The sequence below is a fragment of the Balaenoptera borealis genome, assembly GCF_965194805.1.
Source record: "Balaenoptera borealis genome assembly, chromosome: 20".
Classification (NCBI taxonomy): domain Eukaryota; kingdom Metazoa; phylum Chordata; class Mammalia; order Artiodactyla; family Balaenopteridae; genus Balaenoptera; species Balaenoptera borealis.
The window spans coordinates 39854575-39881456 of NC_138879.1; the positions used below are offsets into that span (position 1 = coordinate 39854575).

General features: G+C 36.5%; 1 protein-coding gene across 27 annotated transcripts in view; it reads right to left on the reverse strand.

Annotated features, from left to right (window-relative positions):
* SYNRG (synergin gamma) overlaps positions 1–26882 on the reverse strand; it is a 92768-nt gene that overhangs the window by 45746 nt on the left and 20140 nt on the right. For 16 of the 27 annotated variants that reach the window (XM_082373911.1, XM_082373910.1, XM_082373905.1 and 13 more), the window contains exons 4-12: positions 19381–19511; positions 18597–18702; positions 17974–18085; positions 14237–14446; positions 13043–13276; positions 12014–12091; positions 9670–9866; positions 8794–9042; positions 7373–7503 (exon numbers count right to left, since the gene is read on the reverse strand). In XM_082373911.1, coding sequence (XP_082230037.1) covers positions 7373–7503; positions 8794–9042; positions 9670–9866; positions 12014–12091; positions 13043–13276; positions 14237–14446; positions 17974–18085; positions 18597–18702; positions 19381–19511 — 1448 coding nt within the window. Of the gene's footprint in view, positions 1–7372; positions 7504–8793; positions 9043–9669; positions 9867–12013; positions 12092–13042; positions 13277–14236; positions 14447–17973; positions 18086–18596; positions 18703–19280; positions 19512–26882 lie in introns of those variants that run through there. The other 11 variants (XM_082373912.1, XM_082373907.1, XM_082373902.1 and 8 more) reach the window with 4 other exon arrangements.

Below are 26882 nucleotides of genomic sequence, written 5' to 3' on the forward strand. Positions count from 1 at the left end.
CGCCACCAAGAAGCCTGTGTGCGAGCACAGGTCACTCTCCACACCTCCCCTCCTGGGAGCCTGTGCAGCCCACCACTGCCAGGGTCCCGTGATCCAGGGACAACTTCTCCAGGAGAACACACAGTGCGCCTCAGGCTGGTGCAACATCACGCTGGCCTCTGCCGCCACAGGCTCACCCTGCATTCCGTACCCCTCCCTCCCCCCGGCCTGAGTGAGCCAGAGCCCCCGAATCAGCTGCTCCTTTAAACCCGTCCTGTCTGAGCAAAGAACAGACGCCCTCAGGCGACCTACATGCAGAGGCAGGGCCAAATCCAAAGCTGAACCCCAGGAGCTGTGTGAACAAAGAAGAGAAAGGGAAATATCTCCCAGCAGCCTCAGGAGCAGCGGATTAAATCTCCACAATCAACTTGATGTACCCTGCATCTGTGGAATACCTGAATAGACAAGGAATCATCCCAAATTGCGGAGGTGGACTTTGGGAGCAACGATATATATATTTTTTTCCCTTTTTCTCTTTTTGTCAGTGTGTATGCGTATGCTTCTGTGTGTGATTTTGTCTGTATAGCTTTGCTTTTACCATTTGTCCTAGGGTTCTGTCTGTCCGGTTTTTTTGTTTTTTTTTTTAGTATAGTTTCCAGTGCTTGTTATCACTGGTGGATTTGTTTTTTGGTTTGGTTGTTCTTTCTCTCTTAATTACTTAAAAAAATTTTTTTAATAATAATTTTTTTTTATTTTAATAACTTTATTTTATCTTTTTCTTTCTTTCTTTTTTTCTCCCTTTTATTCTGAGCCATGTGGATGACAGGCTCTTGGTGCTCCAGCCAGGTGTCAGGGCTGTGCCTCTGAGGTGGGAGAGCCAAGTTCAGGACATTGGTCCACAAGAGACCTCCCAGCTCCACATAATATCAAACGGCGAAAATCTCCCAGAGATTTCCATCTCAACGCCAAGACCCAGCTCCACTCAACAACCAGCAAGCTACAGTGCTGGACACCCTATGCCAAACAACTAGCAAGACAGGAACACAACCCCATCCATTGGCAGAGAGGCTGCCTAAAATCATAATAAGGTCACAGATACCCCAAAACACACCACCAGACGTGGACCTGCCCACCAGAAAGACAAGATCCAGCCTCATCCACCAGAACACAGGCACTAGTCCCCTCCACCAGGAAGCCTACACAACCCACTGAAACAACCTTAGCCACTGGGGGGCAGACACCAAAAACAATGCGAACTATGAACCTGCAGCCTGCGAAAAGGAGACCCCAAACACAGTAAGTTAAGCAAAATGAGAAGACAAAGAAACACGCAGCAGATGAAGGAGCAAGGTAAAAACCCACCAGACCTAAGAAATGAAGAGGAAATAGGCAGTCTACCTGAAAAAGAATTCAGAATGATAGTAAAGATGATCCAAAATCTTGGAAATAGAATGGAGAAAATACAAGAAACATTTAACAAGGACCTAGAAGAACTAAAGAGCAAACAAACAATCATGAACAACACAATAAATGAAATTAAAAATACTCTAGGGCTTCCCTGATGGCGCAGTGGTTGAGAATCTGCCTGCCAATGCAAGGGACACGGGTTTGAGCCCTGGTCTGGGAAGATCCCACATGCCGCGCAGCAACTAGGCCCGTGAGCCACAACTACTGAGCCTGCGTGTCTGGAGCCTGTGCTCTGCAACAAGAGAGGCCGCGATAGTAAGAGGCCCCCGCTCGCCACAACTGGAGAAAGCCCTTGCACAGAAATGAAGACCCAACACAGCCAAAAATAAATAAATAATTTTTAAAAAAAAAGTCATTCTCCTACATACCACAATACCATTAAAAAAAAAAAAAAATCTCTAGATGGGATCAATAGCAGAATTACTGAGGCAGAAGAACGGATAAGTGACCTGGCAGATAAAATAGTAGAAATAACCACTGCAGAGCAGAATAAAGAAAAAAGAATGAAAAGAATTGAGGACAGTCTCAGAGATCTCTGGGACAATATTAAATGCACCAACATGCAAATTAGAGGGGTCCCAGAAGAAGAAGAGAAAAAGAAAGGGACCGAGAAAGTATTTGAAGAGATTATACCTGAAAACTTCCCTAACATGGGAAAGGAAATAGTTAATCAAGTCCAGGAAGCACAGAGAGTCCCATACAGCATAAATCCAAGGAGAAACACGCCAAGACACATATTAAACTAATCCAAGGAGAAACACGCCAAGACACATATTAAACTATCAAAAATTAAATACAAAGAAAAAATATTAAAAGCAGCAAGGGAAAAACAACAAATAACATACAAGGGAATCCCCATAAGGTTAACAGCTGATCTTTCAGCAGAAACTCTCCAAGCCAGAAGGGAGTGGCAGGACATATTTAAAGTGATGAAAGGGAAAAACCTACAACCAAGATTACTCTACCCAGCAAGGATCTCATTCAGATTCGAAGGAGAAATTAAAACCTTTACAGACAAGCAAAAGCTAAGAGAATTCAGCATCACCAAACCAGCTTTACAACAAATGCTAAAGGAACTTCTCTAGGCAGGAAACACAAGAGAAGGAAAAGACCTACAATAACAAACCCAAAACAATTAAGAAAATGGTAATAGGAACATACATATCGATAATTACCTTAAATGTAAATGGATTAAATGCTCCAACCAAAAGACACAGACTGGCAGAATGGATACAAAAACAAGACCCATATATATGCTGTCTACAAGAGATCCACTTCAGACCTAGGGACACATACAGACTCAAAGTGAGGGGATGGAAAAAGATACTCCATGCGAATGGAGATCAAAAGAAAGCTGGAGTAGCAATTCTCATATCAGACAAAATAGACTTTAAAACAAAGACTATTACAAGAGACAAAGAAGGACACTACATAATGATCAAGGGATCAATCCAAGAAGAAGATATAACAATTGTAAATATTTATGCACCCAACACAGGAGCACCTCAATACATAAGGCAAGTACTAACAGCCATAAAAGGGGAAATTGACAGTAACACAACCATAGTAGGGGACTTTAACATGCCACTTTCACCAATGGACAGATCATCCAAAATGAAAATAAATAAGGAAACACAGCTTTAAATGATACATTAAACAAGATGGACTTAATTGATATTTATAGGACATTCCATCCAAAAACAACAGAATACACTTTCTTCTCAAGTGCTCATGGAACATTCTCTAGGATAGACCATATCTTGGGTCACAAATCAAGCCTTGGTAAATTTAAGAAAATTGAAATCGTATCAATTATCTTTTCTGACCACAACGCTATGAGACTAGATATCAATTACAGGAAAAAATCTGTAAAAAAATACAAACACATGGAGGCTAAACAATACACTACTTAATAACCAAGAGATCACTGAAGAAATCAGAGAGGAAATCAAAAAATACCTAGAAACAAATGAAAATGAAAACACGACGACCCAAAACCTATGGGATGCAGCAAAAGCACTTCTAAGAGGGAAGTTTATAGCAATACAATCCTACCTTAAGAAACAAGAAGCACCTCAAATAAACAACCTAACCTTACAGCTAAAGCAATTAGAGAAAGAAGAACAAAAAACCCCCAAAGTTAGCAGAAGAAAAGAAATCATAAAGATCAGATCAGAAATAAATGAAAAAGAAATGAAGGAAACTATAGCAAAGATCAATAAAACTAAAAGCTGGTTCTTTGAGAAGATAAACAAAATTGATAAACCATTAGCCAGACTCATGAAGAAAAAAAGGGAGAAGACTCAAATCAATAGAATTAGAAATGAAAAAGGAGAAGTAACAACTGACACTGTAGAAATACAAAGGATCATGAGAGATTACTACAAGCAACTATATGCCAATAAAATGCACAACCTGGAAGAAATGGACAAATTCTTAGAAATGCACAACCTTCCGAGACTGAACCAAGAAGAAATAGAAAATATGAACAGACCAATCACAAGCACTGAAATTGAAACTGTGATTAAAAATCTTCCAACAAACAAAAGTTCAGGACCAGATGGCTTCACAGGCAAATTTTATCAAACACTTAGACAAGAGCTAACACCTATCCTTCTCAAACTCTTCCAAAATATAGCAGAGGGAGGAACACTCCCAAACTCATTCTACGAGGCCACCATCACCCTGATACCAAAACCAGACAAAGAGGTCACAAAGAAAGAAAACTACAGGCCAATATCACTGGTGAACATAGATGCAAAAATCCTCAACAAAATACTAGCAAACAGAATCCAAAAGCACATTAAAAGGATCATACACCATGATCAAGTGGGGTTTATCCCAGGAATGCAAGGATTCTTCAATATACGCAAATCAATCAATGTGATACACCATATTAACAAATTGAAGGAGAAAAACCATATGATCATCTCAATCAATGCAGAGAAAGCTTTCAACAAAATTCAACACCCATTTATGATAAAAGCCCTGCAGAAAGTAGGCATAGAGGGAACTTTCCTCAACATAACAAAGGCCATATATGAGAAACCCACAGCCAACATCGTCCTCAATGGTGAAAAACTGAAAGCATTTCCACTAAGATCAGGAACAAGACAAGGTTGCCCACTCTCACCACTATTATTCAACATAGTTTTGGAAGTTTTAGCCACAGCAATCAGAGAAGACAAAGAAATAAAAGGAATCCAAATCGGAAAAGAAGAAGTAAAGTTGTCACTGTTTGCAGATGACATGATACTATACATAGAGAACACTAAAGATGCTAGAAGAAAACTACTAGAGCTAATCAATGAATTTGGTAAAGTAGCAGGAGACAAAATTAATGCACAGAAATCTCTTGCATTCCTATACACTAATGATGAAAAATATGAAAGTGAAATTAAGAAAACACTCCCATTTACCATTGCAACAAAAAGAATAAAATATCTAGGAATAAACCTACCTAAGGAGACAAAAGACCTGTATGCAGAAAATTATAAGACACTGATGAAAGACATTAAAGATGATACAAATAGATGGAGAGATATACCATGTTCTCGGATTGGAAGAATCAACACTGTGAAAATGACTCTACTACCCAAAGCAATCTACAGATTCAATGCAATCCCTATCAAACTACCACTGGCATTTTTCACAGAACTAGAACAAAATATTTCACAATTTGTATGGAAACACAAAAGACCCCGAAGAGCCAAAGCAATCTTGAGAAAGAAAAACGGAGCTGGAGGAATCAGGCTCCTGGACTTCAGACTATACTACAAAGCTACAGTAATCAAGACAGTATGGTACTGGCACAAAAACAGAAATATAGATCAATGGAACAGGATAGAAAGCCCAGAGATAAACCCACACACATATGGTCACCTTATCTTTGATAAAGGAGGCAAGAATATACAATGGAGAAAAGACAGCCTCTTCAATAAGTGGTGCTGGGAAAACTGGACAGCTACATGTAAAAAAATGAAATTAGAACAGTCCCTAACACCATACACAAAAATAAACTCAAAATGGATTAAAGACCTAAATGTAAGGCCAGACACTATCAAACTCAGAGGAAAACATAGGCAGAACACTCTATGACATAAATCACAGCAAGATCCTTTTTGACCCAGCTCCTAGAGAAATGGAAATAAAAACAAAAATAAACAAATGGGACCTAATGAAACTTAAAATCTTTTGCACAGCAAAGGAAACCATAAACAAGACCAAAAGACAACCCTTAGAATGGGAGAGAATATTTGCAAATGAAGCAACTGACAAAGGATTAATCTCCAAAATTTACAAGCAGCTCAATATCAAAAAACAAACAACCCAATCCAAAAATGGGCAGAAGACCTAAACAGACATTTCTCCAAAGAAGATACACAGATTGCCAACAAACACATGAAAGGATGCTCAACATCATTAATCATTAGAGAAATGCAAATCAAAACTACAATGCGATATCATCTCATATTGGTCAGAATGGCCATCATCAAAAAATCTACAAACAATAAATGCTGGAGAGGGTGTGGAGAAAAGGGAACCCTCATACACTGTTGGTGGGAATGTAAATTGATACAGCCACTATGGTGAACAGTATGGAGGTTCCTTAAAAAACTAAAAATAGAACTACCATATGACCCAGCAATCCCACTACCGGGCATATACCCTGAGAAAACCATAATTCAACAAGAGTCATGTACCACAATGTTCACTGCAGCTCTATTTACAATAGCCAGGACATGGAAGCAACCTAAGTGTCCATCGACAGTTGAACGGATAAAGAAGATGTGGCACATATATACAATGGAATATTACTCAGCTATAAAAAGAAACAAAATTGAGTTATTTGCAGTGAGGTGGATGGACCTAGAGTCTGTCATACAGAGTGAAGTAAGTCAGAAAGAGAAAAACAAATACCGTATGCTAATGCATATATATGGAATCTAAAAAAAAAAAAAAAAAAAAGTCATGAAGAACCTAGGGGCAAGGTGGGAATAAAGATGCAGACGTACTAGAGAATGGACTTGAGGACACAGGGAGGGGGAAGGGTAAGCTGGGACAACGTGAGAAAGTGGTAGTGTATATATGGACATATATACACTACCAAATGTAAAATAGATAGCTAGTGGGAAGCAGTCGCATAGCACAGGGAGATCAGTTCGGTGCTTTGTGACCAGCTAGAAGGGTGGGATAGGGAGGGTGGGAGGGAGGGAGACGCAAGAGGGAAGAGATATGGGGATATATGTATATGTATAACTGATACACTTTGTTATAAAGCAGAAACTAACACACCATTGTAAAGCAATTATACTCCAATAAAAATGTTAAAAAAAAAAATAATGGAAAGGTGTTGACAACATACTGAATCACTTACTGTACCTAAAAGTTAAAACATTAGAAAACATTAGAAAAATGTTTACGCAACTGTCTATGCAAACAAACAGAAACCTGAAGGCCTAAAAGCCACTGATCTCAAACAGAAGAGCGACATGGATAAATAATCATATTTAGATCTCTAAATGATGATTTCTGTGGAAAAGCAATAGTATGTTATATTGCAAAATGTCAAATTATGTGCCCCTTCCTAAAAAGCTTTTCAGCAGTTGAAGACCTGGATCTAATATAAGAACATGAAGTCATGCCTGGCACAGGTGCACTCAGTTGTAATAAATCAGGTTTAGCACAAGCAAAAAGAAATATTGTTAAGCAGGTGTGTACTGGGAGGAAATGGTAGAAGCTGAAGTTTAAGGTGGACAAAGGGGAAGGAAGTTTGAAGAGTGAAAGTATGAATACACTAGGAATAACCAAGAAAGCATGAGAGTAAGGAGTCCTAATTCTCTTATTTATACTTAGGCTTCTCATTGTGGATGGTCTCTTTCTCAATTATTAAATACAGTGTTAACTATATTCAACTCTTTTCTACCTGTTTCCGTGCTGAGAATTTGATTTTGAAGAAGCAGGCAACTCTTGGAAATCACTGAATGAGTCATCAAGTGATCCTGACTTGGAAGCATCTTGAAAATCCTGGAAGTCATCTTCTTCTGGTTTGACCACCTAGGTTTACAGAGGACGTTGAAATAGAAAACGTCTTATGATAAAAAGGTAAATAACAAATCTTCAACTGTCAACCTCAAACACTACTTTTTTTTTTTTCAAAGACTACTTTTTAACTCTTCCCATTTAAGTACAAACACCTAATTTTAGAAGAACACCCTTTAGACATAAACATCAACTCAAGTGCTTAAGGCAGGAATGCTGCCTAATATTTTTAAATGCTCTCTTGTACAAATGGTAAAAGACTGGTTTAAACAGTTAATTTATATAATTTTTAAATAGCTGAATCACATTTAATAGATTACTGAGAAACTGCCATCTTTACAAAACATTTCAATCATGTTTGTAAATTAAAGAAGTGATACAAGTTTGTTTTAACTCATCACATACATGTATAAAGGAAACCGTGACACGGACTCCTAATCCCATGCTTAGGAAGTGAGCACTGTTCACAGTTCATCTGTTTTATAGAAAAACGAGCTTATATTATATTGTTCTGCACTTAAAAAAAAATGTAATTACAGAACATGGACATCTTTTCCATGCAGTACATGTACATCTACTGGCATTCATTTTAATAATCTAATAGTTTACATGAACATCTACCGGCATTCATTTTAATAATCTAATAGTTTACCACTGTAGAGATAAACCAAAATTTATTTAACCTTTCTTCTTCTGATGGATATGCAGCTACTCCTAATTTTTTACTTTAACAAACAATGCTACAACAAATATCCTTGTATATTTTTGCTAATTTGAGTTACTAAGTTCTGTGAGACTCCTAATAGAGTGACTGCTGGGTCAGAAGATACAAACATTTAGAATTTTGATAGCTATTGCCAAACGTGCCTTCTAAAAAGGCTGTACCAAAAAACCCTTGTCCCTACATTTTTAATGACACTGAATATATGTTTAAAACTTTTTTTGCTAATCTGAGAAGTGAAAAATAAACTGAAGCATCTTAATTTCAAGTTTAGCAGCTTCCTCAAAAGACACAGCCTAAGGATTTAATTAGCTTTATTAAGCTTGGTGTTTAAGACATATATGATAAAGAACTATAAACTTTTAGCCAAAATTCAAGTATCTTAAGGCTTAAGAAATTTTTTTTTAAATAATGACAAATTAAATGTTGTATTGTTTTAATACTGCTTAATTTTCACGTCCAGTGTCCATCATAATCCAGCAATCTTTTCTGCATTCCTGGAAAAAAAAAGTTGCCTGGATTCATTTTCAGGGATAACTTAGAATAGGCACAGCCTCTCCATTTTGCACAGCCTCTCCATTTACCTGATTTGCAGGGTAAGTTGACATGAAGCCACTGGAAGTCTGGGCTGCAGCTCCCCCGACTGGTCCAACAAGATTAATGCCCATGACTGGCTGTCCGAGGGTGAGGGGCATGGAGCCTGCAGGGCCTGAAGGCATCCCAGTTGGCTGACTCACAGCAGTAGGCAAAGTCATAGGAAAGCCACTTAAAGTTGGAACAGGAGCCGCTGGAAACTGATTTAAAGCATCGGGACTCATGGCAGGAACACCCCTCTACATAGAACAGGAGGAAAATGGAAACATTTTAGGAAATTGCAAACCACATACAACCCAAATCTGGCAAAGAGAGACCTAACTGTAAAATCTGCAGCCCTGGTATGTTTCCACTCTGACTCTCCCAGAACTCAGGAATTTGACACAAGAAGATAAGTTATGAGGTTAATGTGAATCTAATATTTAGCAAAGAAATGGCCAACACATACCAATTCTGACATTTTCACTCTGACAAGTTTGGTTAATTCACTACAATCAAATCATTTACAATGATTTTGTAATATGAGAAAAACTGCTGCCAGACCGAGTATACTTTATCTGTATCTAAGGAATTTTAGACAAGGACTTCAAAGGACAGAGAGTAATTTCACCTATTACTAACTAACTTTTAAGTTCAGAAGGGTTACAGTTAGGTCAGAGAATGTTAATATATTAAAGTCTTTAAACAAAGGAATATTTTGCTAGTATGCACATCATATAAACTGTACATTTTTGAAGAACTGTATCCTGAAAATAATCTAAATTTTAATGTCCAAGGAGTTCTGCAAGGTTGTAGAAAAAAAGGATTCATATTCTTTCAGTTTATATTGGAAAGTCATTTGACCTAACCTTAGAAACAATGTCTACCTGTGTTACTGCTATCATGGCGAGAACAGTATAAAGTTCTTCTTTAGTAAGTTTGCCAGGTGTGGTTCGATTAGCTAAGGCCCATATCTGTCCAAGAGTTTCCCTGGGAAGTCCGGATGACATCAGGATGGGATAAAGTTTAGCAGTATCTATTCCAGTCGGAGTCATTGTGGTTTCTAAAATTTTCTTATACGCATCTATTAAAGGAAAGACCAGATTACAAATGTAAACATATTACAAGTGATTCACCTTTTTTGTTGTCATTGCTGCTTATACAAGAATAATCTTAAATCAAACTGCTTTAAGAGAACTGAAGCCACATCAAGGGTTTAAACTGCTGTAAAGATATTCAAGTGCAAATATCCAGCAGACAATTAGGGTCTGGAGCTTAGAAGAGAAGTTGGAGCTTGGCCCTACAGACAAAGATTTGGGGTTAAAGGTAAGAGAAAGTCTTATAATTCATTAGTAGATAGTAACAACAATAAGATGGAGGTGGTATAAGCAGATATTTTGGACTTTAAAAAAGAAGTTGTAGAGTAATGATGGTGGGACTAATTTGAAAATAGCAGTGGGAAGCAAGAATTATACTAATATCACCTTTCTCTTGTCCCAGTGAATTAGAGGTTATTAGAGGAAACATCATTGGGTAAGGTGCTTTGGGAACACAGCCTTTAGAGAAAGACACGGTTTTAGAGAGCGGAATAAGTGTCTGAATAAAGGAAGGGACTGTTGGGGAGTTTTTCACTATAAAATGGCCTTTCCAAAGGACAAAGTGGGAAAGGCTGTTAGGGATAGGGTTGCCACATAAAATACAGGACGCCAATTATTGCATGGGGTATATTTATACTAAACAACTATTTGCTGTTTCTCTGAAATTCAAATTTAACTGGATGCTCTGTATGCTTATTTGCTAAATCTGGCAAGCCTAGTTAGAGGAGTTTGGGGGATGAAAGTAGGGCTAAGGCAGACTGAGAAAAATACTTAAAGCAAAAATTTTACATCTAGCATTTAGATATGGATTACAGGTTAGTAGGCTGACCATAAGAACACATATTTTGGCTAGGAAATTATGTGTACGTGTATGTTTGGAGGGAGAAGGGAGAAAGAAATACAAGCTGGCAGAAAAGGGACAGAATCCCAAAATGTACGAAGATCTAGATTTTGTTTGTTTGGCTTGTAGACAGAGAGGAAGAAGAAAAGATGCAATCTGTCTAACGGGCAGTTGGGAGGAAATCAATTATCTTTATGTACAACTGAAGTCCCCTGTGGTTTTGGGAAATGAGCCTTTCAATTTGTGATTATGTGATTCTGAGGAAAAGCAGACATTACTAATTTCTTCCCCAAAAAAGTTGAGCTACAGGGATCTTGCATGAGTTTTATTTAAATCAAGTGTAGAACCAACCTAGATCAAGTCTATGACCAACATAGAGAGCTAAAGATCAAAGTTACCTTTAGTTTTTAAGGGGTTTGCAAAGCAAATTGAACAAGTTACAATACACTAAGAGTGATTAACATAATGCCATTGTAATAGTCATTATTCTATGCACATCAACCATGGCTTAAACACACTATTCCCTTGTACCAATTGAATACTACATCACAAAATGTGTACTTCAGTAATTTTTTGGCTCAGCAGTTAATAACATACATAAGGAAAAAAGTAAACAACACCTTCCAAAGTAGGAAAAGATGCCACTTGGTGTTTTACTTCATATAGTATTATATTGACAAAGTCAAAGAATATTTTTTAAATATATAAACGAATCACCAAGAGTTCAGAAAATTATAGTAAACATATTAGTACTATTCTTGATGTTATTAATAATCTGTGAAATAAATATTTGATAGTGTCTTTTAAAGCATAATAAATCTAAGAAAAGCTTTTAGATATAAAAGTATATGATGGTCAATAAAACATTAAAGCAAAATACTTTTCCTTCATTTATATAGTTATTTCATACATGAGACAGTCTTTTTTTTTTTTTTAAATATTTATTTATTTATTTATTTCGCTGTGCCGTGTCTTAGTTGCTGCATGTGGGATCTTTTTTTTTTTTAAGCTGCAGCTTGTGGGATCTAGTTCCCTGACCAGGGATTGAACCCTGGCCCCCTACATTGGAAGCACGGAGTCTTAACCACTGGACCACGAGGGAAGTCCCTATAAGGCAGTCTTAAACACTAGATGTATTTAATTTTCTGTACTCTTTTAGAAAAAATAAATAAGAAAAAGTTACAATTCCTTCTGCATATTCTGTAACCACAATAGTAAATATTTATAACTACATTTACAACATTTAAAGTAAAGTATCCAGATAGGAATCTTGGACAAAAAAGCTCTTTTTACCTGGAACCAAACTTTCATTGTATATCCAAGGAGGCATTCTGGGCTGAACAGGATCCTGTGAGGGAAATACTCCCACACCTAAGAAGTTAAAGAACATTATCTAATGTATATACTGGTCCATGTAGCAGATGGGGAAATCACACTGTGTCATGGTTTTTTTATAAGAAGAGCACTGGAGACACTAAAAAACAAAAGTCACCAATACAACTAAAATTTGGTTTCTAAGCAACTCTTGAACACCTATGTCCTAAGGTGTAAACTAAAAATAAACAAAAAAATATCCCTAAGATGTACAAAATCAATATTCTGGATCATATGAGGCTTGTGCCAGTCACATATGTTACAAATTATAGACAAAAACATGAGAGATGCCGGTTTAAAGATTATATACGCAAAAAAAAAAAAAAGTCCAAGCTTCACTTGCAGCTTTTAATAACACTTCTTTGCAAAGTCTGATTCTTTAAAATCCTGAATATGACACTGCTGCCTTAGATGTATAGCATTTTTGTTTAAAATTTTTGTTTTTCACTTTGTCCTGTAAAATAGCCTCCAAAAGTTTGCCTCCTGGGCTGCCCACATTGTAATTCATCTCTGCAAGTTGAGTTTATAAAAATGTGGATCTAATTTAGGCAGCGGTGTGTACAATTAATTTCAGAGAAGCAAAACTATATTCTCATTGGTGACTTTTCCAGTTAAATTTTAACTTTTCAACCTTATAGAAGAACAGAAAGTTTAAGAGGGGGAAAAAGTTTTTTATAAAATAAAAGGCGAAGAAATTTTAAATCAGGAATGATTCCGATTAAAAAAACTGGTTATCGAAATTTTTTTAAAAGGAATAACAGTGTGTTGAAAGAATTCAGAGCAAAATTGTAGGGGTTAATTAGAGAAAGGAATGCATTAAATATATTTTAAGCAAAATTTCGATTAGCAAAATCAAGCAGCATTCATTTTAAGATTAATGCCTAAGGTGTTAGCATTTGAGCAACATTTGGTTAAATGAACTTTTTGCTGAATATTTCACGAGCTCACCACTCTCTTCAATGGACAGGTTTTGGTCTGAAGTCTTTTCTGCCTCTGCGGTAGTGGTACCACTTACACGTCCATCTACAGCACCCCCGTTATTGGCCGTTAAACTGGGATGGTTCTTACTGGAACCTGGGCCTATGGCTTTGTGCCCAACTTCAGAAGTATTTAATTTAATTTGTTCCTGCCCAGATGTACTTATATCACAAGATACTAGGAGCTTCTCCTCCAAGGAAGGGCCTAAACAAACAGCATGAAGGATTATTTGTATATAACTGCAAGCTTCTAATTTTTCAACCATCCATCTCCACCCCCCCAATTCTAAAGGGAAGGCCCTGCCACATATAATATAAATTTTGAAATAATTCAAGTCCACACATTTGTCTAGGGCTTGAGACACTTTAGCGATTTTAGAGAACTTAAACATCATTATCTACTTTGATTCTCAGGAATTCTGTGAGACAGTAGGTAGAATGGTATAGTGGAAGGTGTTCTACCTTAGAAATCTGGTGACCTATACAAGATACAGACACTTCTACTAGCTATCGCCTATTTCTTCATCTGTCAACCGAGAACGTGTAGATGAGTACATGTCTGCTAGGATCCCTCTCAGCACTGTTCTGTGCCTCAAGACACAGTAACTACCTCCCGCCCCCACAAGTGATAAAACTGAGGTATAGAAATGTTTAAAGATTGTCCAGGGACAAACTGATAGTAAATGGAGAACCTGGGCTTCTGACCCCAACGTGCTTTATCACAGAGAGCACTTTCTAAAGCAGCTTTCCCTGGCTCATTACTCTTAAGAAAATGATGGTGGTGATTCCCTCAAACAAGAGTCATCTCCTGAAGAAATCAGTGTGTTCTTAAAGTTCTAAGCTGGTTTAAATAGGTCCTAATTTAGGAGCAGATGTTTCCAATCACTTTTCCAGAATGTGAAGCCCCCAGAATTAAAAAAATCTATATTCTTACTTTGGTGAATTTCAATAGTACTCATATATTCAGGCACATGTTTCTGTGCCAACATCACTGTATTATTCTACTTATATAAGTGAAATAAATTATCCTAGATTATTTTAAAAATACTTTCATTAATAGTCTAGTAGTTACCTGCTTTCTGCACATTGTATGAGGCTGAAACAGTAGAGAAATAAGGAGTTTGCCCAGGGACACCACATAAGGCAACAGACACTGGACTCTGACCTGGAGGGATATACTGTGCTCCAGCCTTCTGAGCATGCAACTGGCCAAGTGGGGCGGTGGGGTGGAAAGACTGAAAAGGCTGGGAAGTGGAAGAAGGACCACATGTGGGAGCTTCAACAGGCCCCTGCATAAAGTCACTGAATTCTTCTTCATCAAGAAAGGCTGGTGATGGGGAGACAGTTTTAGCAGAATGAGATGATGTGGGATAATCTGCAAAATGGAAAATGGCAATGAAACACACAGAAATGAAAATCAACAGGGGAAAAGAAATTAAGATGTAGTATAACCCCAAAAGAATATACTGAAACATGAATAGTGGAGGTGAATAAGAAATAACATGTAACAACAAACAGAATCATACAATGAATGCAAAACACTTTGATGTCTATTTACAAACAATTTTTTAGTCTTTTTTTTTTAAACATCTTTATTGGAGTGTAATTGCTTTACAATGTTGTGTTACGTTTCTGTTGTGTATAACAGTGAATCAGCTATACGCATACATACATCCCCATATCCCCTCCCTCTTGCGCCTCCCTATCCCACCCCTCTAGGTGGTCACAAAGCACCGAGCTGATCTCCTGTGCTATGCAGCTGCTTCCCACTAGCTATCTATTTTACATTTGGTAGTGTATATATGTCAATGCTACCCTCTCAGTTCGTCCCAGCTTACCCTTTCCCCTCCTTGTGTCCTCAAGTCCATTCTCTACATCTGCGTCTTTATTCCTATCCTGCCCCTAGGTTCATCAGAACCATTTTTTTTTTTTAGATTCCATGTATATGTGCTAGCATACAGTATTTGCTTTTCTGACTTACTTCACTCTGTATGACAGACTCTAGGTCCATCCACCTCACTACAAATAACTCAATTTCATTTTTAGTCTTTTTTAAAAAGAGGTTTTATAGCTATTTTGCTCAAAAACAGAAAAATGTAAAACTCAAAATTTCTTTCCTTCTTTCATTAAGTTAGCACTTATTTTTTTTCCTTGAGACCACTAATAATTTACATCAAAGTGGTGATTATTTTTGGAATTCAACTGATCTATTTATCTGGATAATATTTTCTCAAACCAATATAAATAAGAGAACCTACCTATATGCTGCTGAATACATTTTAGACAGATATATACTGATGATTACATTTCATTATGCCAGTAAAAAACAGTGCATGACGCACACTTGTAATTTTTGATAAATCATGCCTAAGCCATACACTTAGCATAGTTCATATTTCATATGAGGATGAAACTTACTGTGTGGGGAATGAAAATTACAAAGGCAACAAGAACATCAAACATATTACCAAAGTGATATTTTCTTGTGAAAAGCATCAAAATTAGGACATCATAAAGTGCTAAGTCAAATAACTCAACAGCCAATTTAAGAAAGTAAACCCTAAGAGCTATGTTTAAAAGATCTTTGCCTCTAAAAGATATAAACATCACTGTGGCTTTTTACTGTTAAATATGAGATTCACTTATGTAAAACCTTCTCTACAGGGATTATGCTTAATACTAGGCTCATTAACAATACTATTATTGTTGCTTCTTCACATTTTTAACTTCTCTGAATTGCTTTAACATTTACTAAAGTCTAATGTCACAAGGAGCAGTTTTTTTTAAAAAAGGCTCTCATTTGAAAAATGGGGACACTATGTTTTTCTCTTTTGGACCCTTCTCTTTTGGATCCATGAAATAAAGGCTGGAAGCATTAAAGTTCTATGAAAGATGCAAAATGAATATGCAAAATTACTGCCTTAATGAATTTTGTTTAAAAAAAGCCATGTCATAATGAATCCCAACCCTCCCAATAATGGTTACTGAGAGTGTGTATTTAAGCTCTCAATTTGGGTTCTCAGATCAGTACTGGTAGAAAATAGTAACAATGCAAAACTGACAGCTACTATGGATATAGTAGCTGACTGTTTAGGCTAAACCAACTTTTTTCCTTTTCTTTCTTTTTTTTTAGGCTAAAAATTTCTTTGCATTTGACTGGAATTATGTTAATTCTATGTGGTATATATTTTGGCTTAGAAACTCTTGTAGCTATATATATATATGATTAATAAGAAGTATAAAAATTATGTGATACAGTTTGTATAGTCAATATTTTAAGATAAACAGTCTATGGGCGTTTATGCCTCTGGTGGTAAAAAGGCTGGAAACTTTTTACATACTTTAGGCCTAGGTTTAAGACCCTAGCTGGAGAAGCTCTGGAAATTCCTTGTGCTTGCTCCAAAAAAATATTTTTCTAGCGAAGCATGAAGCAGTTAACTAGGAACAGCTAACTGCACGCATGTTGACTGAACTCAAGAGATTACTTGAACATCAAAACACCAATTTATTACTTACAATGAAGTTGTTAAACCATACCGTTGTCCAAAGGGGGCATTCTATATGGATAGAACAGTATGTGACCTAACAATGACCATTCCTCTCTGCCTTCTTCTCCTTTATCTAAGTTCCATGCTGGGTCCAGTTTTACCATTCCAATGACTATACTTAAATGACTTACTGACTAGCTTATTCAGCTTGTAATTTTCATTTTTAGGTATGTTTTTCCTTTCTGAACTCATTCTGATTGCTAATATCCATTCCCTTTTCAATATCAGTATATATTTTACTTTGGGGCATATTTTTGTAACGATAATCTGAGTATATAATCTAGCAAGTGAAATTAATAGCACAGAGGCAAAGCTGTCCCAGAAAGTCAAGAACTCGTTACTCTGCCAATATTAGATTATGCCCTCCTGATATCACCTATAAAAGGTACCTATAAAGACCGTCAATGTACTACATGCCTGCAGAAAATAGCACTTGGCTGAATGATTTATGAAAACTATTCACCTATTAATGGTATGTTATTCTTGAAATTAGCTGAGAATAAAATGTCAAAATATCAAATTTTAAAAAAGGATATGGTAACAGTTATGTGAAGTTAAAACTCATTTCAACTGCTAAATGTTTAAAACACATGCAAAAAACCCCCCAAAAATATCTCTTTACCCTGCTCTATTAGGTACTTTTCTTTTGCTTATTTGATGGTAAATGAAAATAAAAACTACAAAGGAATGTATTTTAAAAACTAAAATTTTACGAGAAATATTATTTAATACATGACATTTTTTAAATTGGAGTGTAGTTGCTTTACAATATTGTGTTATTTTATATTGTACAGCAAAGTGAATCAGCTATACATAAACACAGATCCTCTATTTTTTGGATTTCCTTCTCATTTAGGTCACCACAGAGCACTGAGTAGAGTTCCCTATGCTATACAGTAGGTTCTCATTAGTTATCTATTTTATACATATAAATCCATGACTTTTTAAAGGAGTCATTTAGAAAATTTGTAAGTTTCATCACATTGAATAAAATCTGAACTAGTACATCAAAAGTAAAACTACTTTAAAATAATGAGAATGAAATGGTAAACTCCTTTATTACATTTGCTTTTAGTGAATGGATTTTACTAACGTTAACATACTCATTTATACAGAAGATTTACAAGTAAAGTTGTCATGCTGACATTTACTAGAAGACAAAGAGGTTTCTTCCTCCCAAGATTGTCTAGACCAGAGCTCTTAACCCACTGTAAATTTTAAAACATCCAAATCTGTACTTAGCTTGAAGGAGGAGTTCAACATTCACTCTCCGCACACACACACAATGGTCAATTAAACACACAGGGACTATAAGTCACCTTCCAACAAAAGAAAATTTTTAAATTAAAACTACCTGGTTTCTTAGGGTGTGATGCTGGGGTAGGGTGCATCTTAGCATCTCTGGAAAACCCATCTAAGTTTCCTTTTATGGCTTCCAAAGCATCATCTCTACTCTTCTCTCCTGTCTGGGAGACAATAAATGTATATATATTTCTTCACTTGTCTCTCACACTACGTCCTAATCCACACAAGTTGAAAGAAAAGTGCAGATATTCGTCAATTTACAATATTTTTACCACATACTTCGGATAGTGAATTTTCCAAGTCAGAAAAACATTGACATAAAGCGAAGGCGTAAAACAACACTCTAAAGAAGATTATTAAAAGGCCCATTTAGAAATACTTTAGGCTACAGCTGTTAGACATTAAGTATCCAGTATTAATGCTTCCCAAGAAAAGATTACAAGCATTCCAAAGGTAGAAAACAAGAGTTGAGAAGATAATGCTGCTATGCCATTCCCTTCAACAATAAAGTATCTTTAAAGAAAAAGAAAAGTCCTTTGCTTTCGGACTTAGACAAAACCAAAACGAATCAACCACAGCCTCAGCTTGCGCTGGTGCCCATGTAACAAAATCCACTAAATGACTGAGAAGAGGCACATTCGGGGGAGTATGCTGTGTGCTGGAATACGTTACCTTGGGTTTCACACTACTCAGAAGTCTGAGCTTTTGCTTCTGCTCTTCAAACTGGCGTCTTTTTCTTTCTTCTTCTAAGAGCTTTTGCTGCTGTTCAAATCGTTTTCTGAAGGAAAAACAATCTAGTAAAGAGCCAGCTTCAGGGATTATCAACTGTTATATTCATATTTCTTCTTTCTAAGTCATCTAGCATTTCTAGAACTAAAAACTTCACTGATAATTATATCTAATTTTCTGAAGACAATCCTATTTCACCACTATATTAATTTCCAAATATATGAAATAAGTCTAAAAAGTGATTTACCTAAATTATAGACGTGAATTTATTTCCTGTCTAATTTGCAAGGGAAGGAGACAACATTTTACATTCAAAGTAATTACAAAAAACAGAGAGGGAGGTAGACGAAATAAAAACACTCTTTGCTCTGCATACAAAAAAGAAACTTCTACTTGAGGAGGCAGTAACATACATGAGAAAGAGCAGTGGTTCTGGGACTCAGGAGGCCCGCACTCGGGTCCAGGTCTTACTGGTAACTGTGTAACCCAGGCTGACACGTGGCTTACTCCTTTGGACCTCACTTTCCCCAGATGTAAAGTCAGAGGATTGAATTACAGGATCTCTAAGGTCCCTTCTGGTTTTAAACTTTTAAATAATAAGAGTATATTAAAGAGATTTAAAGGCACCGTAAATGTTTCAGCTTCAAATCTGCACTACAGATCATCTGACAATTTTCAAATTGACTGCTATCATGTATCTTTATCCTTGCATCCTGAGGTCTCTTACTGCTGCTCCTCGGCGAACTGTTTCTGCATGTCTGGAGTGTACTGTGGGCCTGGAGGACGCATTCCTAGGAAAGGTGCTTGTCCCAGGTAAGGCATTCCTCCTGCTGGTATTGGTCCCATTGGTATCCCTGCCTAGAAAAAAACCGACAAAGACTTAAGCTTAAAAAAACACAATTTCGTCTTTTTTCCTTTTTTTTTTTTCCCCTTTGGCTGCGCTGCACAGCATGCGGGATCATTTCCCCGACCAGGGATTGAACCCGCGCCCCCTGCAGTGGAAGCACGGAGTCTTAACCACTGGACCTCCAGGGAAGTCCCCACAATTTCTCCTTTTAATTACTACAAAGAAAAACTGTAACTTCCATAAATTTTCTTATTTTTAATTAATGAACTATATAAAGGCATTTTAATAGAATATTTAATATTATTTATTAACGAACTATATAAATGCACTTTAATACAAGATTCAAAGAACACAGGCTAAAAATGAAAAGCTCCCCTTAATATCTTGCCCCTTCCATTTCCTTCATGTCTTCGAGGGGACCACCACTGCTAGAATAGTCTGAGGGTGTGTGTGTAAAATCTTCCAGTCTGTGTGTGTAAGGCTGTGTGTGTGTACAACTCAAAAGTTATATCTGGTGAGCTCACTGATCCATACTCTTTGAGAAGAGGTATCATATCTCACACGTCTCTGTATTTCCAGCAATAGATAAGCGCCTGGCATATGGTAGTTATTCCACAAGTGAGATTAAACACGATTTTCCAATATGTATGATAGGATAATGATTATTTTGATATTCATTATCATAGGCTTGGCTATCCAAACTTTTACAGAAAATATCAATAATAAAAAAAATCAATAGTAAATGACATATCAATACAACAGTATACAGTTCACTGAAGTGTCCAGAAGTAAGAATGGTATTACACAACAGCTAACCACAAAATCTAATATGAATAATGATGATGATGATGATGAAAATGATAGCAATGGATAATTTTTACTGAGTGAAAATTCCTCTGTTATTCAACCTTCTCCCTGAAAAGTTCCCCTTCAGTTCCCTAACTTGAAACTTGGCTGTCCCTGGAAGCCCTCTCATTTGGAGATTGCTGCTTTTCTTCCAACATTTCCTGTAGACGGGCAATATTCCTCCTTGCTTCTTCTAAACCCTTTTTCTTCTCTTTTCCTTCAAAAACCTGAACACATTTTAATTTCTTGCCATCAGACTTCATCATTTACTATCCTAACTTGTTTATGTCATCTACTGACCCTTAACTCCCTCACTCTTCAACTGAAGGCTTCAGAACCTTGCTATGGTCCATTCTACTCCTAAACTGCTCTTGGTGACGTCAATAATCATATGGATGACTCATCTAACACTGTGGCCTTTCAGGTCTCCTCATCACAATCATGTCCAACATACCATTCCAGTTTCCCATTCCACGGCCATCTCCCCTGATCATCCGCCCCAGTAACTGCATCATCTCCAAAATCTTGATTTTAAACATCCCAACACTTGACCACCACCTTCTGTCCTTCCAGCCTTCCAGCTCATGTACTCCAGCAATTCTCTTATTTCATTAATACCTCCCTCCCATCCATTAATCTTACCACTTTCCCACTGTCCATCATCCTCATCACGTCCTCACTTCTCTTCCTGCTCAGCTTAGACTCCAGGATTCAATATTAAATGCCTCTGTAAACATCCTTAGCTCCCTTACCTCTGGCTTCCTTGGTATGGTCTCCTGGGAAACCTCATTCCTGGTTAGTCAACTAATCACCTTCTCTTATCCTTACAACCAAACCATTTAACCTTGCTGGAGAACAAAACCTTGATGACTCACCTTAAATTCCTGACTACAGATCTCAAATGGATCCCCAACACAGGAGTCTTATGAGGACTCCTACTATGTAAGATTTCAACCCTTTGACATTTCTTGAGATTTGCTATGGCCCAGCATATTTCAATTTTAATAAATATTCCATGTTTGCTTAAAAAGAAAGTGTATTTTGCAATTGTTGGAAACAGTGTCCTATTTATCCACTAGTCAAGCTTGTTAAGAAGGTTCTTTAAACCTGTATCTTTACTGATTGTGGATTTGTCTATTTCACCTTGTTTTTGTGTCAGTTTCTGTCTTACACATTTTGAGGCCAGGTTATTAGGTGCATACAAACTGTTAATCTTTCTGGTGAATTTAATCTCTCATCAAAATGAAATATCCTCTTTACCTCCAGGCTTTTAAGGCTTTTTGCCTTAAAGTATATTTTGTCTGATTTTTCTTTAACAGAAATCATGTTACTGTTTCCCTCAAATAAAAAAAGTATTTCTTTTGAACTTATCCAAAATACCTTCTTGTTCTGAACCTTTACTGAGACAGTGGAAGATTGTTTTAAGGTCTAGAAGTAATATAATATGTGTAAAGCACCTACAACACTGTCTAGTACATATGAGTAAATAACAGCTACGATAGAAATAATTATCTTTATACATTAGAAATATACTTTATACATTAGAAACAATATTAATGACAGAACAGAACACTTTCAAAACAGTAAAGATTCAACTTTTTTCTGAAACAAAATAAGATTCCTCAAGCAAATACAGAATTAAGCAACTAGATAAGAAAAAAGAACACAATAGTTATAGGTATCATTTTACTGTGTTCCTGCCATATGTCAGCTATAGAACTAGGTAGGCATTTACATACATTATTCTCAATATATGTGTGAGATCATCAGAATTAGGGATATTTCCGATAATGATCAATAAGAAGACCTTAGTAATAACACTTATGAAGCCTGTACTATGTTCCAGGGACTTTTCTAAGTGCTTTACATGTATTAATTAATTTAATCCTTACAACAAATCTATGCAGTAGGTGCTACCATTATTCTCATTTTACAGATGAGGAAATTGAAGCAGAAAATAGTTAAGTATCTCACTCATTACTGGCAAGTGTCAGAGCCAGGATTAGACCCAGGCAGCTTCTGGTCCCCAAATCCATGTTTTCCATCATTATGCTATGCTCCCTCTCCAGCTACCAACAACCACCATAAAATTCAAAATTAAAATTAAAAAAAAATTTTTTTTTCTGTTTCTATTCATGTGCTCAGACACATACCTGCTCAATAAATACTAGCAGCCTGTAAGGCTTATGAATGGTTTCTAGTACTTTACAACTGGAATTACAAGTAATATTGCTTAATTACTAACACTCCCTATTCTAAATCTTGGGTAGTAATGGCTATGTATACTTATTTTTAATCACACTGTGGTTCTCTTGCTGCTAAAAATTAGTGCCAGAGTCCTAGTATTACATTTCTTTTTTTTTCCCCAATCTATAATTTAATCAGTTCCTTATTTTTTCCAGTTTTATTGAGATGTAACTGACACATAATATTGTATGAGTTTAAGGTGTGCAACATGTTGATTTGATCCACTTATATACTGCAAAATGATTAACACCATAGCATTAGCTAACACCTCTGCCATGTCACATAATTACCATTTCTTTTTTGTGGTACGGGATTAAAATTTCTTTTTAAATTTTGACTCAGTTTACTCAAGGCACACAAAACACAAAAGAAACCACCCAAATCATATAGGCTAAAAGACAAAATGAGACATTCCACAAAAATAATAAAGAATGAAAGAAGGTGTTATTATGCATATTACCTTTCTATTTACACAATTCTGTTCTTCAAGAAGATTCAAACTTGCTAAATGGCATTTTGTATTTCTCCTTCTCCTGAAAAGTAACTTTATACATTTCATAGAGTCTAATTTTATACATTCTTTTGAAATCTAGATAAACCAAAAGGTTAAGAGACACGAATCCTTAGCTATACAGTGAGTGAATAACACAGCAAAAGAAATAACTCAGAAATCTGAGATACATCCAATAAACTACTAAGAAGACTAAAAGATAAAGAAGTTCACCCCAAGTTGAAGGATACTGAAGGCTACTGAAGATTTGAGTAAGTGGAGAGGTACGACAGTAAGACTAAAAGAGTAAAAATGTCAATTTCTTTTTTTTTTTTAATTTTTATTTATTTTTATTTTTGGCTGCCTTGGGTCTTTGTTGCTGTGCGCAGGCTTTTCTCTAGTTGTGGTGAGCGGGGGCTACTCTTCGTTGCGGTTCCCAGGCTTCTCATTGGGTGGCTTCTCTTGTTGCAGAGCATGGGCTCTAGGCGCATGGGCTTCAGTAGTTGTGGCATTCGGGCTCAGTAGTTGTGGCTCACGGGCTCTAGAGCGCAGGCTCAGTAGTTGTGGTGCATGGGCTTAGTTGCTCTGCAACATGTGGGATCTTCCCGGACCAGGGCTCGAACCCGTGTCCTACGCACTGGCAGGCGGATTCTTAACCACTGTGCCACCAGGGAAGTCCCCAAAATGTCAATTTCAATCAAAATCACGACAGGTTTTATATGGAATTTGACAAGCTTATCTCAAAATTTATACTGAAGGGGACGTGACCATGAATAGCTATAATTCTTTAAAAGAAAAAGGAGGATCCACACCACCAGATATCAAGGCTTATCTTGGGCTAGAACAATTAAGACAGTAAGATGTTTACTGATGTAGAGATAGACAGAATAGCAATGGGACAAACAGAAGAGCTCAAAAACTAATCCAAAGCATATAAAGAAATTTGACATTACAGGAGTAATCTTCGAAATCAACAGGTAAAGAATGGGCTGCTGGGTTTTCCTGGTGGCGCAGTGGTTAAGAATCCGCCTGCCAATGCAGGGAACACAGGTTCGAGCCCTGGTCCGGGAAGATCCCACATGCCGCAGAGCAACTAAGCCCCTGTGCCACAACTACTGAGCCTGCGCTCTAGAGCCCGCGAGCCACAACTACTGAAGCCCGTGCCTAGAGCCCGCAAGCCACAACTACTGAAGCCCATGCCTAGAGCCTGTGCTCCACACAAGAGAAGCCACCACAGTGAATAAATAAATTAAAAAAAAAAAAAAAGAATGGGCTGCTGAGAGGAATTCCCTGACAGTCCAGTGGTTAGGACTCCACACTTCCACTGCAGCGGGCATGGGTTCGATCCCTTGTCGGGGAACTAAGATCCCACATGCTGCACAAAAAAGAATGGGCTATTGATAAATGGTTTGGGGGACAACTGTCTACTCAAATGGAAAATAATAAAATTAGACCCTTCAGCCTCACACTGATACTAAAGAACAATTCCAGGTAGGTTAAGAACCTATATATAAAAAGAAACTTTAAATTTTTAATAAGAAAATACAGTAGAATATCATTATTACCTCAGGGTAGGATTATGTCTTAGATGAGACAGGAAAAGCTCAAACCATAAAAGAAATGATTTATCCATCTGACTTAACTTCTACAAAACATGACACCATAAACAAAATTAAAAGGCAAGCCAAAGTCTAGAAGGAGATATTGACAGCACAAATAACCACGAAGGTTAGAATCCAGAATATATAATGAACACTTAGACATCAATAAAACCAAAACAAAGAGCAAAGAATTGAAAGCAACTTAAATGTCCATCAATAGAAGAATATATATTCATGCAATGGAATACTACTAGCAGCTATATGAACAAACTTGGCATTATTCCACAACTGGGATAAATCTTGGAGAAAAACGATGTTAAAAGAAGAAATCAAATGCAAAAGGGAACACACTTATGTAAAATTTTAAAACCTAGAAAATATTATATAACATTCATGAATATACAAACATTTAAAAAAGTATAAAATACATACGGAAACAATAAAAAGTGAATTCATGATAGTGATAACTATCTCTGGGGAAGTAGAGGAAAAAATTATACCTATATTGTTAAAGTCTTTTAAAAAATGTGAAGCAAATATGGCGGGTTAAAACTTGATAAAAGGATGACATGACTGTTTAAGTAGAAAATCGAAAAGAATCTACACAAAAATTCCTAGAATAAGTGAGTTCAGCAAGGTTTCAGTTTACAAGACAAATATACAGAAATCAATTTGTATTTCTATATACTAGCAATGAACACATTAACACAGAAATTAACAATATAATGCCATTTACAATTACTCAAAAGAATGAAATACTTAGATGTAAATCTAACAAAACGTTTACAAGACTTGTATGCTGAAAACTATACAATGCTGATGAAGAAACCAAAGAAGACCTAAAAAAATGGAGAGACATACCATGTTCATATATTGAAAGAATCTTCATATTAAAGATGTCAATTTCCCCCAAGTTGATACAAAGGTTTAATATAATTCCTACCAAAACTCCAGCAAGAGCTTTTGTAGATCTAGACAACATTATTCTAAAATTGTATGGAAAGGCAAAGGAACTTAGAAAAGTTATAACAATTTTGAAAATAATAACAACGTGAGAGGAATCAGGCTTCTACAGCTAATGAGATTGAACCAGTAATGAAAATCTCCCAACAAAGAAAAGCCCTGTCCTGATGGTTTTGCTGGTGAATTATACCAAACATTTAAAGAAGAAATAATAGCAGTTCTTCTCAAACTTTTCCAAAACATTGAAGAGGAGAGAGGTTACGCTAAGGCCAGCATAACCCTGGTACCAAAGCCAGACAGACACTACAAGAAAAGAAACTACAGATCAATATCCCTTATGAACACTAATGTAAAAATCCTCAACAAAACACCAGCCATCAGAATTCAGCAGCATAGTAAAAGGACTATAAACCATGACCAATTGGGATTTATTCTTGTAGTGCAAGGCTGGTTCAATATATGAAAAATGATCCATGTAAATACCACATATTCATTTCAATGGATGCAGAAAAAGCATTTGACGAAATACAATCGCATTTCATGACAAAAAACACTCAACTAACTAGGAACAGAAAAAAATTACCTCAACACAATACAGGTTATATATGAAAAACCCACTGTGAACATCATACTCAAAGGTGAAAGACAGAAAGCTTTTTCTCTAAGATCAGAAATAGGGCAGGGGGGGACTTCCCTGGTGGTTCAGTGGTTAAGACTACATGCTTCCACTGCAGGGGGCACGGGTTCAATCACTGGTTGGGGAACTAAGATCCTGCATGCTGCACGGTGTGGCAAAAGGAAAAAAACGAAATAGGGCAGGGATGCCCACTTTTACCACTTCTATTCAAAATAGTAGTGGAAGTTCTAACCAGAGCAATTAGGGAAAAAAAGGAATAAAAGGCATCCAAGTTATAAAGGAAGAAGTAAAATGATCTCTGTTTGCAGATGATATGATCTTATTTGTAGAAAATCATAAAGACTCCACAAAAAAGCTGTTAGAACTAATAAATGAATTCAGCAAGGGGCAGGATACAAAGTCAACACACAAAAATCATGAGCCAACCTCGCTATAGGGGTGTGGGAGCCAAAAGAGGTGAAGGAATGTCAGCAGAAACAATTACTCTTCCCACCAAAAAGAAAAGGCATAAAATGCTCAAAATTAAATGAAAAATGGACTGTTCTAGAACTTAGAGAAATAATATTGTTCAAATATTAAGTTGAAACAAAATAAAGCT